The following is an 18,053-nucleotide window of genomic DNA, read 5'->3' as shown; positions in this document are numbered from 1 at the left end:
AACTACGTCCTTGTGAATGCAGGCATGCCAACTTGCAACCGAGTTCAGTCGGGTAAGTAGAATGAAGATGGTGGTGGTGGTGTTGCTTATGTTGCTGACTTCTGCACTGAAATGAGTTTGGCCAATGAAGGAACATGTCTTGGCCTTGGGTTCTAAAACCTGAAGACAAAAGTTACTAGATCACTATGAAGTTCAATAATTGGTTTGGCATTTGTTGTGCCAAATAGAGAGTGACTTAGGAACACTTGATTTTGCTGAAGCTGACAAGATGACCTCTTAAGACAAAAAAAATAAAGAATTCTTTGTTCACCCAGAGTTGGACATATAACCAACTAACCAGTTGCAGTTCCGGTCACTGATCCAAATTGAATGTGTTATTGAATCGCTTGGTTTTACAGACCCAGTACTATTACTCCAAACTGAAGAAGTCGTCAGTTATCAACACGGTGTTGTTCAGTTGTCCGAACTAAAGATGTGTTGATGGGAAGGTTAAGATAGTGCTTTCACAAGGGGTTGAGAAGGGGTTCGTGTAGAGCAAGGGTTTTCATAGAACGTTTGAGTTGTTTGTTAAGTTGAATGAGACTTCATCTATTGTAGAACTTTCTCTATATATGAATGAGCGGATGAAGCCTTTGCGATAAATAAGCCTACCGAGGCAGAGTCTTGATGGGACTATATCTGCTCTGCATCTCCTTGAATATTCCCTTTCTCCTTTAGTGGCTATAACTTCGTTTCCAACCAACCTTGTCCTTTTTACTTCGACAAGGATTCTGAATTTGATCTTATTATGAGACTCATTCATCTTTATTCAATTACGTAGGCATTCCGATCCTAGGGATAATTCATATTTATTCAAGGTTTTATCTCCTGGCAATTTAACTTGTATATGACTTGACCGAGCCCTCTAACTAATCTTTTCAAAAGTCCTTTTTTCTTCATAAGGACTCGATCGCAACAACCCTAATTGTGGGCTAAAGTTGGCCTTAAGCATGTCCACTGGGCCGAGGTTCACGATTCTTGGATCGGCTCTCCTTGGCCCAAACTGTCATTTCAGGCCCAAACAATATCAAAATTAGGATAACACAACATACTGGTTGCTTGGTTCGTACCAAAACAAGAATTACATAATGTACCAAAATACTAATACGTACCAAAATTAAGATTACATAATGTACCGATATTGTACCAAATGATTGGTACGTATAGTTGATCTACATATATGAGAGTCACTCGATTAAGATGTCATAGGATTGGGAGAATTTGACACCATATAGATAATGGCCATGAATAATTGTAAAACTTTTGTTGTTAAAAAAAATGGTACATTATATTTTACCACCTCAACTTTGGGTTATATAATATAACAAACTCATACCTCATTTTTGAACATTTAACTGTCATAATCAACTTACGAATTTGTTGCAATGTCAGACCTCCATCTCCTTGTCCGTAAATTTGTCTATTAATTGTTGACATGGTAGGCGTAGAGTCTACTTCCTTGCACAACTCGATTGAGAAATTAATTAAATATTAGTAAATTAAGGAACTATTTTTTTTGTGTGAACAAAATTAAATTAATGAAATAAATTCTCTCCATTCACAGTGAGCTTTCGGGTCGACCTACTTGACGCTAGGCATGCCAGCCATCTTGAGAGCAGAGAGCATGTTGAGGGTCTTTCTTTGTTGAAGGGAAACTTGCGATGCGATACCTTTGTCAAATTCAACGCAAAGTTGGTTTTCTTATGGTGGCTAACCTTGTGGTCACTGGCTATGTGTTTGTGTTCATGGCAGCAGCGAATTTCCACCTTGCAGGATAGGATTTATTGACTTTTTTTTTTTTTTTTTTTTGTTACTGCTATGCACTTTGGTGTTGTTTGGGCTTTGGCTATCCCCATTTTTATTGGGCTTATCTGTTGTAATTGGTATTGAGCCACTATCTTTCAAAGAAATCATTGCTTTTCGACCAAAAAGAACAAGCATAACCAAGTACCTTAGCATGTAGGGTCCCAAACCCTCATTGCGTTCAATCAATATATCTTGATTCGGACCATCGTTGTCGAGCCACTGCTCACGACCTTAAAAAAATTAAAATTTCTCTGTTGAAATCAAAGGAATTGTCGGAATCATAGAACTCGGGAGCTGGCAATCTAGATGGAAAATTTAATGCCTAGTACATATTCATACAAGCTTTTGTTAGTACCGATGCTGATTTGGGAGTTCAAGTTCTAAATTAAGTCCCGTGAATCTATTTGTTTATCTTTTCCGCGCAGGAGACTGTAAAGTATGCGACTCGCAGTATGTGGTTCCCGGTTTACAGCCCTCTAGTTCATGAAAAATGAGGCTTTGGTGCTGTACCACGCATGATAAGTTGCAGTCAGATGCTATATTTTTTGCAGCTCAGGCATCAATAGTTCTGCAGTAAAGCAACTTATTCTTGGTCTGTCTTTGTAAATTCATAATTTACAAGCTCGGAGATATAGTAGACATTGAGGGAACAAAACTAAGGCCCTCCTTTTACTAAATTGATAAGAAAGTAGAAATTAGAAAGCCATTTGTTTGAACGACACATTCATTTATGTGATAAAAAAAAAATATTAGTGCAGTGTCTTTGTTTCCAAACTTCTTTCGACATGGTACGTCTAACTTAGAGTAATATTAGGAAGACTAAATTTATAGACAACATTTACAAACTAATTGATGTGTCACAAATAGGAAATGAGCACGTTTTCAATGTTGAAGTAATAATCCAATTATCAACTTTCATGTCATAGAATAGTAACTGATTGCAAATTTTATTTTGGATCCTTAAATTTCATTGGCCTTTGAATAAATAGGTCAGGCAACAATGGTATGTATGACTCATTCATATAGGTTTTAAGCAAGATTTATTGTTGTAAAGATCTATTAGATCCTTATATGTAAGATTTAATTGTTAATTTTTGAATCACTCAGTGGTACGCAACAAATAAAAGAAAAATTGTATAGTTGATAGAATGCTTTAGGGTTCATTCTACAGCGGGGAGGATGTTCAGATGAAAGGTTTGAACGATGAATCTTGGACCAAGGTGTAAACAAAACCATTTGAAATTTCCACTCACCACCAAAAGCGACTAACGTGCAACTTTATCTTTATGCAAAGTTACAATTACCTGTTGGACTACGACTAAGTGCCAAGAAATTTTAGACTCATTCGTCAAAAAATCTTTAAATATAAAGTCAAGGGTCTAATGAATAATGTTTTTTGATGTCACAAGCTTCATAAAAATAATTGGACAAAAATACTCTTTAAACAAAAAACTTCAAAAACAACTCAAAATAATGCATAAAATGTGACAGGATTATTTTTGTTATTTTAACAATATTTTTTTAATAATTAATTTTTTTTTTTTGTCCAAGTTTTTTTTTTTTTAATAATTAGTACCTCATAATGGGCTAGTAATAATATGATTCAATCAATTATTTATTAAATATTATTTTCTTTATTCTTAATATAAATTCAATAGAGACCAATTTTATTATGTGGATTCAGCTGCTTTAATTAGTTTATGATGAATTTCTTCTAGTAGGATCTAAGATTATTTATTTGCTTCAAATATTTGACTTTTCTTTTGTCAATTTACGCATATAAATACATTTAAAACGTGTAAGTCACGTGTAGCATGCTGTAATTCAAAATATGCATTCTACACGCACGTGAGCATGTGCATGATGGCTAATATGTAATAAGAATTTCACGCGCATGCATGAAGGCTAATATGTAATAAGAATTGGGTTATGACGGGTCCATAAAAAATTTCTTCTATGCATCTTGTATGAGAGGATTATACAAATAATGAAAAATTGTTGTCTGGTACTCCAAAAAATGTCTTTATGCAGTCTTCATATATATACATTTTTTTGTGATATTTTTAGATTGAAGTGCAAAATTATTTGTTTGATGTATCAATAATAGCTTCGAAAAATAACAAAGAATACATCGAGAGACATATTGTGCATTAGGCAATAAATTAAACACTTACATTCTGTTTAATCAAATTTTATGTTGTGATTGAGCTGAGCTACCACAAATTTTTTTAGATAACGTTAGCAATTGCGTCACCCCGAGTTCTTTTTACACCTAATGTATAAGAAAATTCCAAAGAGAAAATGTAGACTCCTCAATTTTTTTTCTAATTTTTATCCAAAATAAAAGTCTTCCTCCGTAAAGTAGTTTAGAAGAAAACAATCCACAATTTTCTTATAATTTTTATCTAAACAGACAAGTCAAAACTCAAACATTATAAATGAATCCTTAAACTGTTATCTCAGTTCTCAACATCATCCCACATTCATTTTTCCACCAAATGGCAGAAGCAACAAAGAGGTGGCCACTTAATTCCATAACAATTTCTCACTTTTGTATTTTGTTTCTGATTTGTAGTTTCTGTGAATATTTTTCAGGTATGCAGTTGTTACAGGCGCAAGCAAAGGATTAGGATTAGGGATTGTCAAGCAGTTGGCATCAGATGGAATCACTGTGGTCTTAACTGCCAGAGATGAGAAGAGGGTCTTGAAGCTGTTGAGAAACTCAAACGGTCTGGCTTGGCAGGTCAAGTGGTATTTCATCAGCTTGATGTGGCTAACCCCGCTACCATTCTTCCTTTGGCAGAATACATCAAAACCCAGTTCGGGAAACTCGATATCTTGGTATGATAAAAACTGGTTTCTTAAAAAGTTTACGTCTTTGCAGACTTGGGCGTACCGAGTTGGCTAGCGCTGCCTGCTCCCCTGTGTGCACCTCTAAGTTAGAATACTCTTCTTCTACTTAAGGGGTGGGAGATTGGATTAAGCCTTACACTGGGTTAACTATAATAATTTGATTCGAATTCATTTTTAGTGAGAATCGGATCTAAGACCTAAAGTAGTTGGAACCATTTCATTTTGCTTTTTGACTAACCAATTTCAACATGGATGAATACAAAAGAAATCTGTTTTATTTATTTATTTATTTTTAAACAAACGATATTATCTAAATTAAAGAGGAGGGGGTGGGCTTAGCTTTACAATGGGCTAGCAATAATATGGTTCAAATTCATCTATATCAAGAATTGAATCTAAAACCTCTCATTTATAAAAGAATCTTCATATAACTATCACGACCTTACCATACATGAAGTTTTTTGAATAAAAGTAATTTGCATTAGACTGTAAATTTGTCATTGTCTGTTGTGTACGCTATCCCATATATGAAACGATCCTCTGTACAATTTGCAAGATTTTCCCTATACTCGAGCCTTTCAGTCTGTCATTATACCTGGGAAGTCAATAGAATATATTCGTCATACCCGAAAAAGATTAGTTGTTGGACTTTAGGGTTGGACAAAGTTGCACACCCTTGGGCGCTTGGAAGGGCATTGGCTTTTGTTGCAAGAACACCAAAGGATCGATCAAACCTTTTCATTTGCACTCTCTATAATTTCTTACCTTTTAATTGCTCGTGTGACTGAAATAAGCAATATTGAAAGAGTTGGGCTCTGCACAGGTGAACAATGCAGGGATTATGGGAGCCGCCATTGTAGATACCGATGCTTTTAAAGCTGCAACAGCTTCTGGTATTCCGGTAAGTCTTTGACATAATTTTTTTCACAAGGCCACCTTCGGTGCCTGCTATTGGATTGAGTTGGATAACTTACTAGCCTTTTAAAGGAAAATGATCTGTGTAATGTTCCCAACAATATTTTCACTGTGATAGTTTTGATGACTGGTGTGCATGTGAACCTGTAATTAACAATTTTTTTTGTTTGGGGTGGGTGTCTGATGCAGGAAGGAACTGATTGGAAGAAAATGATGACTCAAAATTATGAGTTAGCAGAAGAATGCGTGCAAACAAACTATTATGGTGCTAAACGAACAACTGAAGCGCTTATTCCACTCCTCCAATTATCTGATTCACCGAGAATAGTTAACGTTTCATCTTCCTGGGGCAAGTTAAACAATATACCTAGTGACTGGGCTAAAGGAGTTTTCAGTCATGCTGAAAATCGAACAGAAGAGCGAATAGATGAGGTGTTGACTCAGTTTCTAAAAGACGTCAAGGAGGGTTCAATTGAAAGCAAAGGCTGGCCTTCTGTTATGGCTGGCTATATACTCTCAAAGGCAGCAATGAATGCACATACACGTGTCCTAGCCAAGAAGTACGCGGATTTTCGCATCAATTGTCTCTGCCCCGGATTTGTCAAAACTGATATAAACTTCAATGCTGGTAACGTGCCTGTCGAAGAAAGTGCTGCAAGGGTTCTGAAGTTAGCATTTCTTCCCAATGATGGCCCTTCTGGCTTCTTCTTTGTTGAGTCTGAAGTAACAGGGTTTTGATTGAAAATGATTTATATTACATGCAAATGTTGCCAATGCATGCAATAAAAGTCACTCAGTGTCATACAACATGCTCTATCTCACATTCCAGTATGATGGAAGCTTAAAATTTTCATTGAAAGTCTGGATTTTGTCCTTTGTACCACATATTCTATCAGTCCATTGCTACGTTTTAATAATCTAATTTTCTTACATGAAAATCAATACGTATCCTTTGTATTTAGTAGACTTTTGTTGACTTTTTAAAGTGATAGATTTTTGTAGATATAGTAGACTTTTACTGACTATTATAAACTCCTTAAAATTGCATATAGACTTTTGATGATATACTTTAGTGGAAAATAAAGAAGTTAAATGATAGACTTTTGTAGACCTCTAGAGACTTCAATGCTAGAATTTTATAGAATTACGTGACTTGTCATGAAATTTTTAATGACCTATTTATTAATAAGAATTACTTTAAGTTTTCATTCTTGAATTGGTGATTATGATCATGACAAAGTGGTCTTATGAGGTGGTGGTGGCAACAACGGTGATGAAAGTGTCACACGATGATTGTTGGCAAGATGATGGTAGAAAAGTTAGTGCCTTTCGTGATTATGGTGGCGGGATGTTGTTGACGTAATGGTGTAGGGATGGGGGCACTGGTGACGAGGTAATGATGATGGTGGTAGACGTGGTGTTGGTGTCGGTGGTGGTCATAATAGGAGTGATGATTGTGGGACCATACAATCAACTTTTCATGCAACTCGGTAAGAATCCATCAACACTTCAATTGGGGCAACTGCTCGCAAAGCTCTGGGGTAAGGCGGTCATGCCTTATAAACCCATTTTGCACACTTTAATGATCTTTTACAAAAACTGATGTTCTAGATGAATTACAATGCACGCCCAGTTGGAAAATAAGGCTAAGGTACTGAAAATCATCGTATCAAGTTTCTAGACCATAAGGTGATAATCTTGAAAATAAAACAAAATTCCTATAATTCAATCAAGTGGAAATTAGGATCCTGGCCTTGGCCATTCAATGTCATTGACTGAAATCTTATGTCATTGACTGAAATCATCGTGTCAAGTTTTTCTGATATTCAAGTTGTTTTTGGATTGCCTTTGCCTTTCTTTGACTATCACTTGTATCATCATATGATGTTTTTAATAAATTTATCTAGTATTACCAAAAAATATATAATGGCAGAAAGAAACATTACACTCTCTATAAAGTCATCGTCAATAGCAGAAGCAACAAAGAGGTGGCCACTTCTTTTCCCAACAATTCGCCAGTTTTGCTTCTGTTTCTTATTTTCGTAGTTTGTTCTGAATTTGGTTTTTGTATTAAAAGGCAGTGAAAAGGCTCAAGGAAAAGGACATTGAACTCAACACGCAAAAAGACTTTTAAAAGTTCTCCAACTTACTTTCAGACATCCCTTTTTGTAGTTCAAATTAACACTTTGTATTTATAGCTCTGCTACTTCCTTTGTAACATCTATTTCTTATGTTAAATTTTCCTTCCCAGAACATGTTGTGTACTTACAAGAACTTGCCCAACTAGTAGCTGAACTTGCCCGAATAGGTTTAAACTTTGCCCTGTTACTTGTTGTTTGAACCCGATTTTACACTATCGGCCTGAGCAATCGAGGCCGTAGAATGAGTAAAATTCTGAGCCATTGGATTGGAAGAAGGTTGAGATAATTGATTAATAATTTATTTAGATAATATTATGATTTTAATAATCACGATGTTATCTGGGGAATTATTAAGAAAGCTATTTCTAAAAATGTGGAGATAATTAAGGAGTCCAAAAGATTGAATGCTATCGGATTAGAAGATCGAAGATAAGTTTTTGATATCAAATTGTGTGCACTTGGTCTCGATAAATTTTCAAGTTCTTCAATCACATTAGGAAACCCAAATCATGCCGTTATTTTGCAATATTGGGATTCTATTCTAATGCATGTTTTTTGGGTTGGTTCTATGCACGTGGCTTAAGTGTCGTGCGGCTATGCATTTTTAGAGAAGGTGTTTTGCATGTGTGCGTGTGGTTGGAAGAAAAGCACGTGGCATGCATGGTTGCACACGGGCAAATAGGTGGTGATAGGCTTTGGTGAGATAAGGAAATGGCCACGTGGAATACGTCCAGAAGATAAGAAGAGAAAAAACATGGACTTTTTAAATAACGGTGACAATACCAAAGCAAGGTCAAGTGATGATGGCTTTCTGTCATTTGCTAAGGGATAGGCTCTCGCTTATCTAGTTTGAATTGAAATCAAATTCTACTAGTGAAGCCGCACCACACATCTCCTTCTATAAATACAAGGTTGCGAACACCATTCAAGGGACCTCTAATTCAACACACAACTGCCATGCACAAAACTTCTCAAACATCTTGAGATTTTTTATTTTCTTTTTCTTGCCAACACATCTTCAGTTTGGATAAACAGCACTATGAAGGCAACCAGCGAGCATCTTCAGTTTGTATAAACAGCACTGTTTCCGTAGAATCAGCGGATCGAGGAACACCTTCAGTTTGGATAAACAGCACTGCGTCGAGGTCGACTGGTTACCTATCCAAGTCTCGGTCGAGAAGGGTTTTTGAATCCTTATTGGCAGAAGTCATCTTATTAGCCTTTTCGGTGACCTAAGGTGTTACGAGTTACGACATTCGGCGCATTAAACGCCGAGTGGTTTTATGATTGGATACTCCCAAATGAGTTTCAGAGTTCGGCATTCTGAGGGCCGAACCACATTTACCATCAAGACATACATTACCTTTGAATACTTGTGTCCGTACAGTTTGGTGTCGATTCGACGTGCTTATACTTTCACGAATATAATCACTGTGACCGAATCCGACGCTGACGATTTGTGAACTTCGCAGAACTAGTAGCTTTGTCTTCAGGCTCGAGAATCCAAAGGCCGAGATTTGTTCCTTCCTCGACTGCAGTCGCAAGATAAAGAAGTCAGCAACGCGCTCAACGCAACATCAACAAATTTTACTCCTCGGCCGACGAGTTGGCACACCTCGCATTCAACCAAAGGACATAGTTAGCTTATTAGTTACTCGGCCTGCGCGCCACGTAGGCTTTGTAATTTTTAGGGGTCAACATTTTGGCATGCCCAGTGGGACCCAGTGCTAAAACTACGAAGTTCATATGATGTATCAAGATTCCAATCCGGCTCCACGTAGCCGATTGTACGAACTCCTAGAGGAATTGAAAAAACACAATGAGGAACGAAAAAGATCTTTGGAAGTGGAAAAAAATTCTTCGTGGCCATACAGAGATGCAAAAGTCATTCACTTACATGTTGAGAATAAAAGCTCCTGTTACCCTGGAAGAGCAATGGGTAAATGAAGACAGGGCTCAATTTAATACCTAGCTAGATGGAAAATATTTTCCTTACGTTTTCGACTACAAATCGATTCCATTTGAGGAATGGTTGGTTGAAAAGACAAGGGGCAATTTTCCGCTTCGGCCGTAATCAGACATCGGCCTAAGAAAATTGTTAATTTGGCCTAAGAACAAAGGCCACCTATTTTTTCGGTTGAGATTGAAAATATGGTCGGCCAAGAAGAAATTTTTTCTGTTGAGGCTAAAAGTGTGGTAGGCCTAGAAGAAAATGTTCAAGTTTCTAAGCCAAAAATTGACTCAGAAAATAATTCGTCAGAAAAGTGTTCAATGACGAACAAGACCAATTCATGGTTTCAGTTGAACAAACCACGTCAATCGATATGATTATTGGTGATAAAGCCGATATAGAGCAATCCTGTTCGGCTCAGTTGTTTGGGTAAAAAGCTGAAATTGGCGAAATTATTATGCCTGGGGGCATAATAATTGTCCAACACATTCGGCGGTCGAAAATGAAAAATATTCCGCCGAGTCAAAAATATTTGGAGAAAAATCTTTTCTCGGCCTAGAGCGAAATCAATTTGAGAATTTTGATGTAAAAAGATCTCGGCTCGGAATAAAATATCGTTGGCCTCCTCCACTTTATGGTTCGTCCACTTTTATTTTCGTTTGCTAAAATATATATATAATGAATAAATTATTTTCTTACCCATTCGGCCTTTCAAGCCAATGCATAAGAAAATAAAGGGGGCAACAAGAGTGCGGCAATACAAATATATATATATATGCTCTACACCCAATTCTTCTCAGTCTCAGCCTCGGCCCACTTTACAAAACTATATATATATATATATAATAAAAATAAATAAATAAAAAGGGAGAAACTTTTGGCCGAAGGAATGGAAGCATTTGGCCGAAGGAGTATAAAAATTTCATTCGACTTTTGGCCGAAGGAATTAAAAAAAAAAAAAAAAAAAGAAAGACACCGGGTAGCTTAGAAAAGCATCCTCACATTTATCCTGTTGACATGTAGGTCAAGGATATTAACCCATTCGGCTGACTCAGAAGGATGTGCATGCCAGCCTTATGCAATCACATTGGAGTCTCGACCAACTCGTTGACCTCGGATCAATTTCATCATAGATGCAAATTGGAATCTCGTCCAGCTCATCAACTTCGACCCAATTTTTCTCGATATTGGTGGCAGGTTGAGCTGCCAGGAATGGTCGCATTAAATAATTTGTTTACCTACCACTTACTCCTCTATTGGGCAAAATGATTAGTTATTGATTCGATGGAAGTACTCAGTGGTGGGCCGATGGCCAAGTTCAAATGCAAAATGCTTAGTTTCCTTAACCATTTGGTTTATGAGCCGAAGTTTGATTATCATGCCAAGCCAATATAAAAAGTGAGATCAGGCCGAGGTCGAGAAATTGGCATCTTGTACGAGTTCAACTATGGGTTCTTAATAGCATGGTGTGCTTTTCGTTTGCCAAGAAATTTTTGTCTTTTTCGGCGATACCACGAGATTTTGTTGGGCACATAGACTTAATTTCCTTAACCATTCGGCTTACGAGCTGAAGTTCAAGGAAATTGGGGGGCAATGTTTGAACCCGATTTTACACTATCGGCCTAAGCAATCGAGACCATAGAATGAGTAAAATTCTGAGCCATTGGATTGGAAGAAGGTTGAGATAATTGATTAATAATTTGTCTAGATAATATTATGATTTTAATAATCACGATGTTATCTGGGGAATTATTAAGAAAGTTATTTCTAAAAATGTGGAGATAATTAAGGAGTCCAAAAGATTGAATGCTGTCAGATTAGAAGATCGAAGATAAGTTTTTGATATCAAATTGCGTGCACTTGGTCTGGATAGTTTTTCAAGTTCTTCAATCGCATTAAGAAACCCAAATCATGCTGTTATTTTGCAATATTGGGATTCTATTCTAATGCATGTTTTTTGGGTTGGTTCTGTGCACGTGGCTTAAGTGTCGTGCGGCTATGCTTTTTCAGAGAAGGTGTTTTGCATGTGTGCGTGTGGTTGGAAGAAAAACATGTGGCATGCATGGTTGCACATGGGCAAATAGGTGGTGATAGGCTTTGGCCTATCATGAGATAAGGAAATGGCCACGTGGAATGCATCCAAAAGATAAGAAGGGAAAAACATGGGCTTTTTGAATAACGGTGATAATACCGAAGCAAAGTCAGGTGATGATGGCTTTTTGTCATTTGCTAAAGGATAGGCTCTTGCTTATCTAGTTTAAATTGAAATCAAATTCTACTAGTGAAGCCGCACCACACATCTGCTTCTATAAATACAAGGCTGCGAACACCATTCAAGGGACCTCCAATTCAACACACAACTGCCCTGCGTATCTTCAGTTTGGATAAACAACACTGTTACCGTAGAATCAGCCGACCGAGGAGCACCTTCAGTTTGAATAAACAGCACTACGTCAAGGCCGATTGGTTACCTATCCAAGTCTCGGTCAAGAAGGGTTTCTGAATCCTTATTGGCAGAGGTCATCTTATTAGCCTTTTTGGCGAAGTAAGGTGTTACGAGTTACGACATTCGGCACATTAAACGCCAAGTAGTTTTATGATTGGATACTACCAAGTGAGTTTCAGAGTTTGGCATTCTGAGGGCCGAAGCACATTTACCATCAAGACACACATTACCTTTGAATACTTGTGTCCATACAGTCTGGTGTCGATTCGACGTGCTTATACTCTCATGAATATAATCACTGTGACCAAATTCGGCGCTGACGATTTGTGAACTTCGCAGAACTAGCAGCCTTGTCTTCAAGCTCGAGAATCCAAATGCCGAGATTTGTTCCTTTCTCGGCCGGAGTCGCAAGATAAAGAAGTCAGCAACGCGCTCAACGTAACATCAACAAATTTTACTCCTTGGCCGAGCCAAGCCGACGAGTTGGCACGCCCCGCATTCAACCGAATGACGTAGTTAGCTTATTAGTTACTCGACCTGCGCGCCACGTAAGCTTTGTAATTTTTAGGGATCAACACTTGTATTTGTCATTGATTTTCAAGTTATTATCCTTTAATGAAATTTATTGTCATTTTAGTTAACATTTTACAAATACTTACCAACGCTTTACATTCAGTTTTTTACTTACTCTCTGTTTGGCTTTACTTTTTGTCTTTACTCTTTTCACAAAGATTGCAAACTGACTTGGATGAGTTCTGATCAGATTGTGGTTGTATCTTGGCATTTAAGATAAGAAAAATATAAAGTTCTTGTCTTCAAGGCGAAGAAAAGAATCTCATATGGATTTAACACCTCCATGGAACAGTCTTTTGATAAAGAGGCTCAGTTTACTTGTGGTACAAACAAATGACCTAAAAACATCCAAATATTAAACAATTTGTTGATCTTGGCCAGCAATGGCACGCCTGAAAACAATGAACTTTGTAAGAGTCAAAGAACCTACTCAAAGCTTTGCCAAGGCACCTTCAACTAACACAGGATTCTAACCACGAAGTACCAAAATTTAGCATAAATTGGCTTTGCCCTGCATCAGTTAAAACAGATCTAACCAACACCACCGGCGTCTTGATTGTTGAAGAAGGTGCTGCAAGGGTTGTGAAGTTAGCGTTGCTGACCAATTATGGTCCTTCTGGCTTCTTCTTTTCTCAGTATTAGGTGGCAGAGTTTTGATTGAAGATGATATATGATGATATATATATATATATATATATATATATATTGTTAAAATACTCATGTTATTTGTTTTTCAATAAACGTGCATTCCTATAGTTTAGGTGGTCGGTTGTGGATTTACTTATTCTTTAGGCATATCTCAGATATTGTGGAGTCTATCAAGTAGTGGATGGTGTTGTGTTCCAAGTAATGGTTTAGTCGTGCCTTTTAATTTGCTAAGTCGGTTATTGTCTTTTTCTATTTAAGTTGTAATCTCTATGTTGAATTATCTGAATGAAGTTGAAGTTTTCTGGCCAGATTCTTTTGTTCTCTTTCATTTGGCAGATATATATATATATATATATATATATATATATATATATATATATATGGTTTGAACACGCATTTGACACACATTTTTATGGTGAAGAGAGTGCTAAGGCGGGTTACCATTTTCAACTTGTTAAGAAAAATGTTAGTTTGGTAATTTTTATGTTTAGTTTATGTGAAAGAGAGTGCTAATGTGGAAAGTCTTACGAAAAACATCGTCAACTTAACTGTTGAAGACAATAGATGAAGCCAAAGTTCCAATACAATTTCTCTTAGTGTGATAAAAATTGAAGGATTTTGCTGTAAAAAACAACGTTCATGCTTTGAGTCTCATTCAACTCATTGGCAAGGTTCTGACTTATGAGAAAGGCTCTACAATGTTGAAAAAAAAAGAAAAAGAACTCCCTTCATTTTGCAATTTGCATGTCCTTGTACATTTTGATATTTTGTAGTAACGTATAATGTTTTTTCATTAGGCTCTTAGTTTGGGCTTTATAATATCTGAAAGATAAATATATTTTTTTTTGTTTTAAAGTAATATTTATATGACAAAGTGGTATGTAGATACTAATTTAGGATGATTTTTTTATTTGCTAATTTATTGAAGTAAAATAAATTATTACCCGTTAAAATAAAGGTTGGGTTAAAGTATCAGTTAAGATTAATGGGTTTGACAATACATGATCCGTTAAGATATCGAGTATGTCATGAAAATGAAACGAACACAACAAACACGACATGATCTTCAAGTCTATTACTTCCCCCTCTGCATACCAAGCGGGCCTATAATAGCTTAATGGATCCACTAGAATTGTTTTTGACATGGCCCAAAAAGTCGTCTTTTTTTGTGGGTTTTATATGAAGCCCAGAAACCCCAAGGGGGGTGGTGGCTCAAATTTGAAACCCCAAAGGGGCAAAAAAAAAAAAGTCAAAATAATAACTTGGTTCTTGCACAATATGCAAAAATCTGAGGAATTGTAAGAAGTGAGTCTGAAAACTAGTCAAATATCTATAAATATGGTCTGAGAACTAGAAAGAAAGAAAAAGCTGAAACCCAACCAATTTAACGATGGCAGAAGCAGTAAAGAGGTAAGTGTATAAATAAAAAGCCCATATCTTATGAATTATCTTCTTTTCTTCTTCCAGAATTTCTCAATATATTTTCATTGGGGTTTTCTGTTTATTTCTGTCAGGTATGCAGTTGTGACAGGAGCTAACAAAGGGATTGGATTTGGCACAGTTAAGCAGTTGGCTTCCAACGGCATCGTAGTTGTGTTAACTGCTAGAGATGAGAAGAGGGGTCTTGAAGCTCTTGAAAAACTGAAAGATTTTGGCATTTCTGATCTCGTTGTTTTTCATCAGCTTGATGTAACAGATTCTGTTAGTGCTGCTAGATTGGCGGATTTTGTCAAAACCCAATTCGGAAAACTCGATATCTTGGTAAGTAAATATTGAAATTTTGAGCTTATTTTTACCGTTTAAGTTGAGCAATATAGAGCAAAGATGATTAATGCAGCAATATCTTACTGATGAAGGCAGAGATGACAGGGATGAAATTTTTGGCAATTTTGTACTGTGTAGGTAAACAATGCAGCAGTTGTTGGAAGCATGGTAACCCCTGAAGATTTCAAATCAGCTTCAAGTGGTAAGGTGAGGTTCTCTGTGTGTGTATATATATATGTGTAGATATATATACGTATCATAACCTTCATCATAATGGTAAGATGTTTTGCCTTTTGGAATTGGAAGCAAGATTAATGGACAAGAGCAACCTTGTGAATCAGTAAAAGTTACATCCAGGTGAAAAGTTTAACAGATGCAAAACAATTTCCTTGTGCATAGCGATTTTCATGCTCTCTTTTTCTACTGTATTACTCTCTTGTTTTTGTTGCTTGACTCTCCTTACATTTATTCAATCCAAATGCTAGGAAGAAAAAAGAAATGAGTAGCGGGGGAGAAAAGTAAGTGCGAAAATCGCTTCCCTTTCCGCATTTGAGATGAAGTTAGGGCCTTATGCAATACAATTTTCTGGGAACACAATCCTTGTACAATTTCATTCCCGTATAACTTTATAAATTAATTAGGGAAATTGATGATGGAAAACTTCCAAGAGGGTTAACTTTTTTTCTGGGATGCAGAGGCCTGAAGAAATCAATTGGAGTGAAATACCGACCATACCAAACGACGAGGTAGCGGAACAATGCCTGAAGACAAACTACTATGGTACCAAAAGTGTGACTGAAGCGCTTTTGCCCCTCCTCCAGCTATCTGATTCTCCAAGAATTGTTAATGTTTCTTCCGGTGTTGGTAAACTAATGGTATGATCAACATAAAAATATGTTTCTTTTTCTGGCATTCCCTTGACAAGATCAAATTTCCACTTGGTTGTTGAAATAGTTGATGAAATTGAACCAAATTAATATTTCAGTCAAGTTGTTTTCCTTTTATTAAAAGTATTAGAGAACTCTATCCTTCATCTGTTTTACAAAAAGGAATCCTTCTGTTTTTTTATACGTAAGATGCAATTTTTTGTGTTTCGAAATCAAACCAAAACTCTCCTGTCTTTCATGCTGCTTCAGAATTTTCCAAATGGATGGGCTAAAGAGGTACTAAGTGATGCCGAGAGACTTACAGAAGAGAAGATAGATTCTGTGTTGATTAGATTTTTGGAAGACTTCAAAAAAGGAGACACCAAAATCTGGTCTCCTATTTTTCCACCCTATACAGTCTCAAAAGCAGCCTTGAACGCATACACTAGGATTCTGGCCAAGAAGTATCCGAATTTCTGCATCATTTGTGTGAGCCCTGGATTTGTCAAAACGGATATATCCTTCAATGTTGGCAACTTAACCATCGATGAAGGTGCTGAAAGCCTCGTCAGGTTGGCGCTACTTCCCAACGGTGGCCCTACTGGTCTCTACTTTGGTCAGAAAGAAGTCGCTTCGTTCTGAGTACCTAATAGTTTTTACACAATGTAACAGATGAAGTTAGGGACTTTCGTAATAGGGGTGTGTGTGATCACTTTCTCTAGAAATTTTTATGATGATTGTTAAAGAAATTTTTCTTAGACATTTATAATAATAAATGTCAATGCTGCAATTTGAGTATTCGGCAAAGAACACTATTGCAGTTTTCTGTAAGCACAATCCTTCTACTGTTTTATTCCGCCTGTAAGTCAATGCATCGTCTCCTGGATGTAAAAGAACATGAAGAAGTCAAGTAGAGTGAAAAATCGAGCCACAAACTACGAGTTTCAGAAGGAATGTGTTACTCTTCCAGCTATCTGATTTACCAAGAATTGGCAATATTTTTCCGGTGTTGCTGAGCTAACGGTGTGAGCAACTTTGAAAAATATATTTCCTAGGCATGCTCTGTTGTGCTAGGATAGCACCAAAATCTTTTGGAACCAACTCAAGCTAGCCCACATGAAATTTATCAAATGAAAATGCAAGAACAAAATATAAAAGACACAAAGATTTTAACGAGGTTCCTCCACAGTTAGTGTAACTGGAGTACGTCCTCGGAGCAGTAGGAGCTCACCCAATAATCCACTATCAACCAAATGGGAGTTTACAAAGTGTTGGCAATCTCACAACCCAATTAACCCAATACACTCAAAAGCTCACACACACAAAGAAACAAATAGAGGAAGAAATATAATGAATAATTTCTTCTCTATACATATAGCTCAAAGCTATTACAACAACAACTACTTTGGTAAATGATTACTAACCAAAGAGAGGAGCTCTTTTCAAATGGGGGATGCGGCACCCCTTGTTCTCTGCTGCTCTGCTGCTCTGCTGCTCTCTACAAATCAGAGAATGCTTTCTGTTTTCTGCTCTCTCAACTCTTCTTTGCTCTCTACCACTCTTCCTTGCCCTCAGAACTCTTCCTTCTTTCGGCCGCACTAATCAACACAAGGCCACTCACATTTTCTTCCCCAACATCATAATTGCTGCCATAATCATAAAAGCCACATTCAACGGAATAAAAACAACCACCTTTACTTTTTTCTTACAACCATCATCATTCTGTCTCTACTCATAATGATGTCCACCAAACTTTTCTTTGTTTATTTTATGCACCGAAAGTTTTCTTGGACATTTGTCCACTTGGCCACTTGGCCAATTATTCAACAATCTCCACCTTGGCCAAGTTCCGAAAAACGCCATGATAAGCCAAACAACACAATTAACACACAACATCACTCCCAATCACTAGCAAGAGAACAACTCATGCCAAGCCAAATGCTCCATAACTCCTACTGCTCAACGCCTTCTTTATATAGGCAAAATGTGAGCCAAGTTCAAGCAATGAACAAACTTGGCTACACCAACAACCTTAGTCAACATATCAGCGG

At 36.9% G+C, this 18,053-nt stretch overlaps 1 protein-coding gene and 1 pseudogene across 1 annotated transcript; both read left to right on the top strand.

Annotated features, from left to right (window-relative positions):
- Positions 1-4,343: 4,343 nt before the first annotated feature.
- Positions 4,344-6,678, top strand: LOC137720832 ((+)-neomenthol dehydrogenase-like; annotated as a pseudogene).
- A 7,961-nt stretch (positions 6,679-14,639) lies between these two features.
- Positions 14,640-16,833, top strand: LOC137720834 ((+)-neomenthol dehydrogenase-like). The gene is made up of 5 exons (XM_068459944.1): positions 14,640-14,782; positions 14,887-15,133; positions 15,275-15,343; positions 15,832-16,011; positions 16,273-16,833. The coding sequence occupies exons 1-5, from the start codon at positions 14,763-14,765 to the stop codon at positions 16,642-16,644; spliced, it is 888 nt and encodes a 295-aa protein (XP_068316045.1). The 5' UTR covers positions 14,640-14,762; the 3' UTR covers positions 16,645-16,833.
- The last annotated feature ends 1,220 nt before the right edge of the window (positions 16,834-18,053 follow it).

Source organism: Pyrus communis, chromosome 16 (assembly GCF_963583255.1).
Source record: "Pyrus communis chromosome 16, drPyrComm1.1, whole genome shotgun sequence".
Taxonomy (NCBI): domain Eukaryota; kingdom Viridiplantae; phylum Streptophyta; class Magnoliopsida; order Rosales; family Rosaceae; genus Pyrus; species Pyrus communis.
Note: the sequence above shows the minus strand (reverse complement) of the source record. Positions and strands in the feature narration are given on the sequence as shown.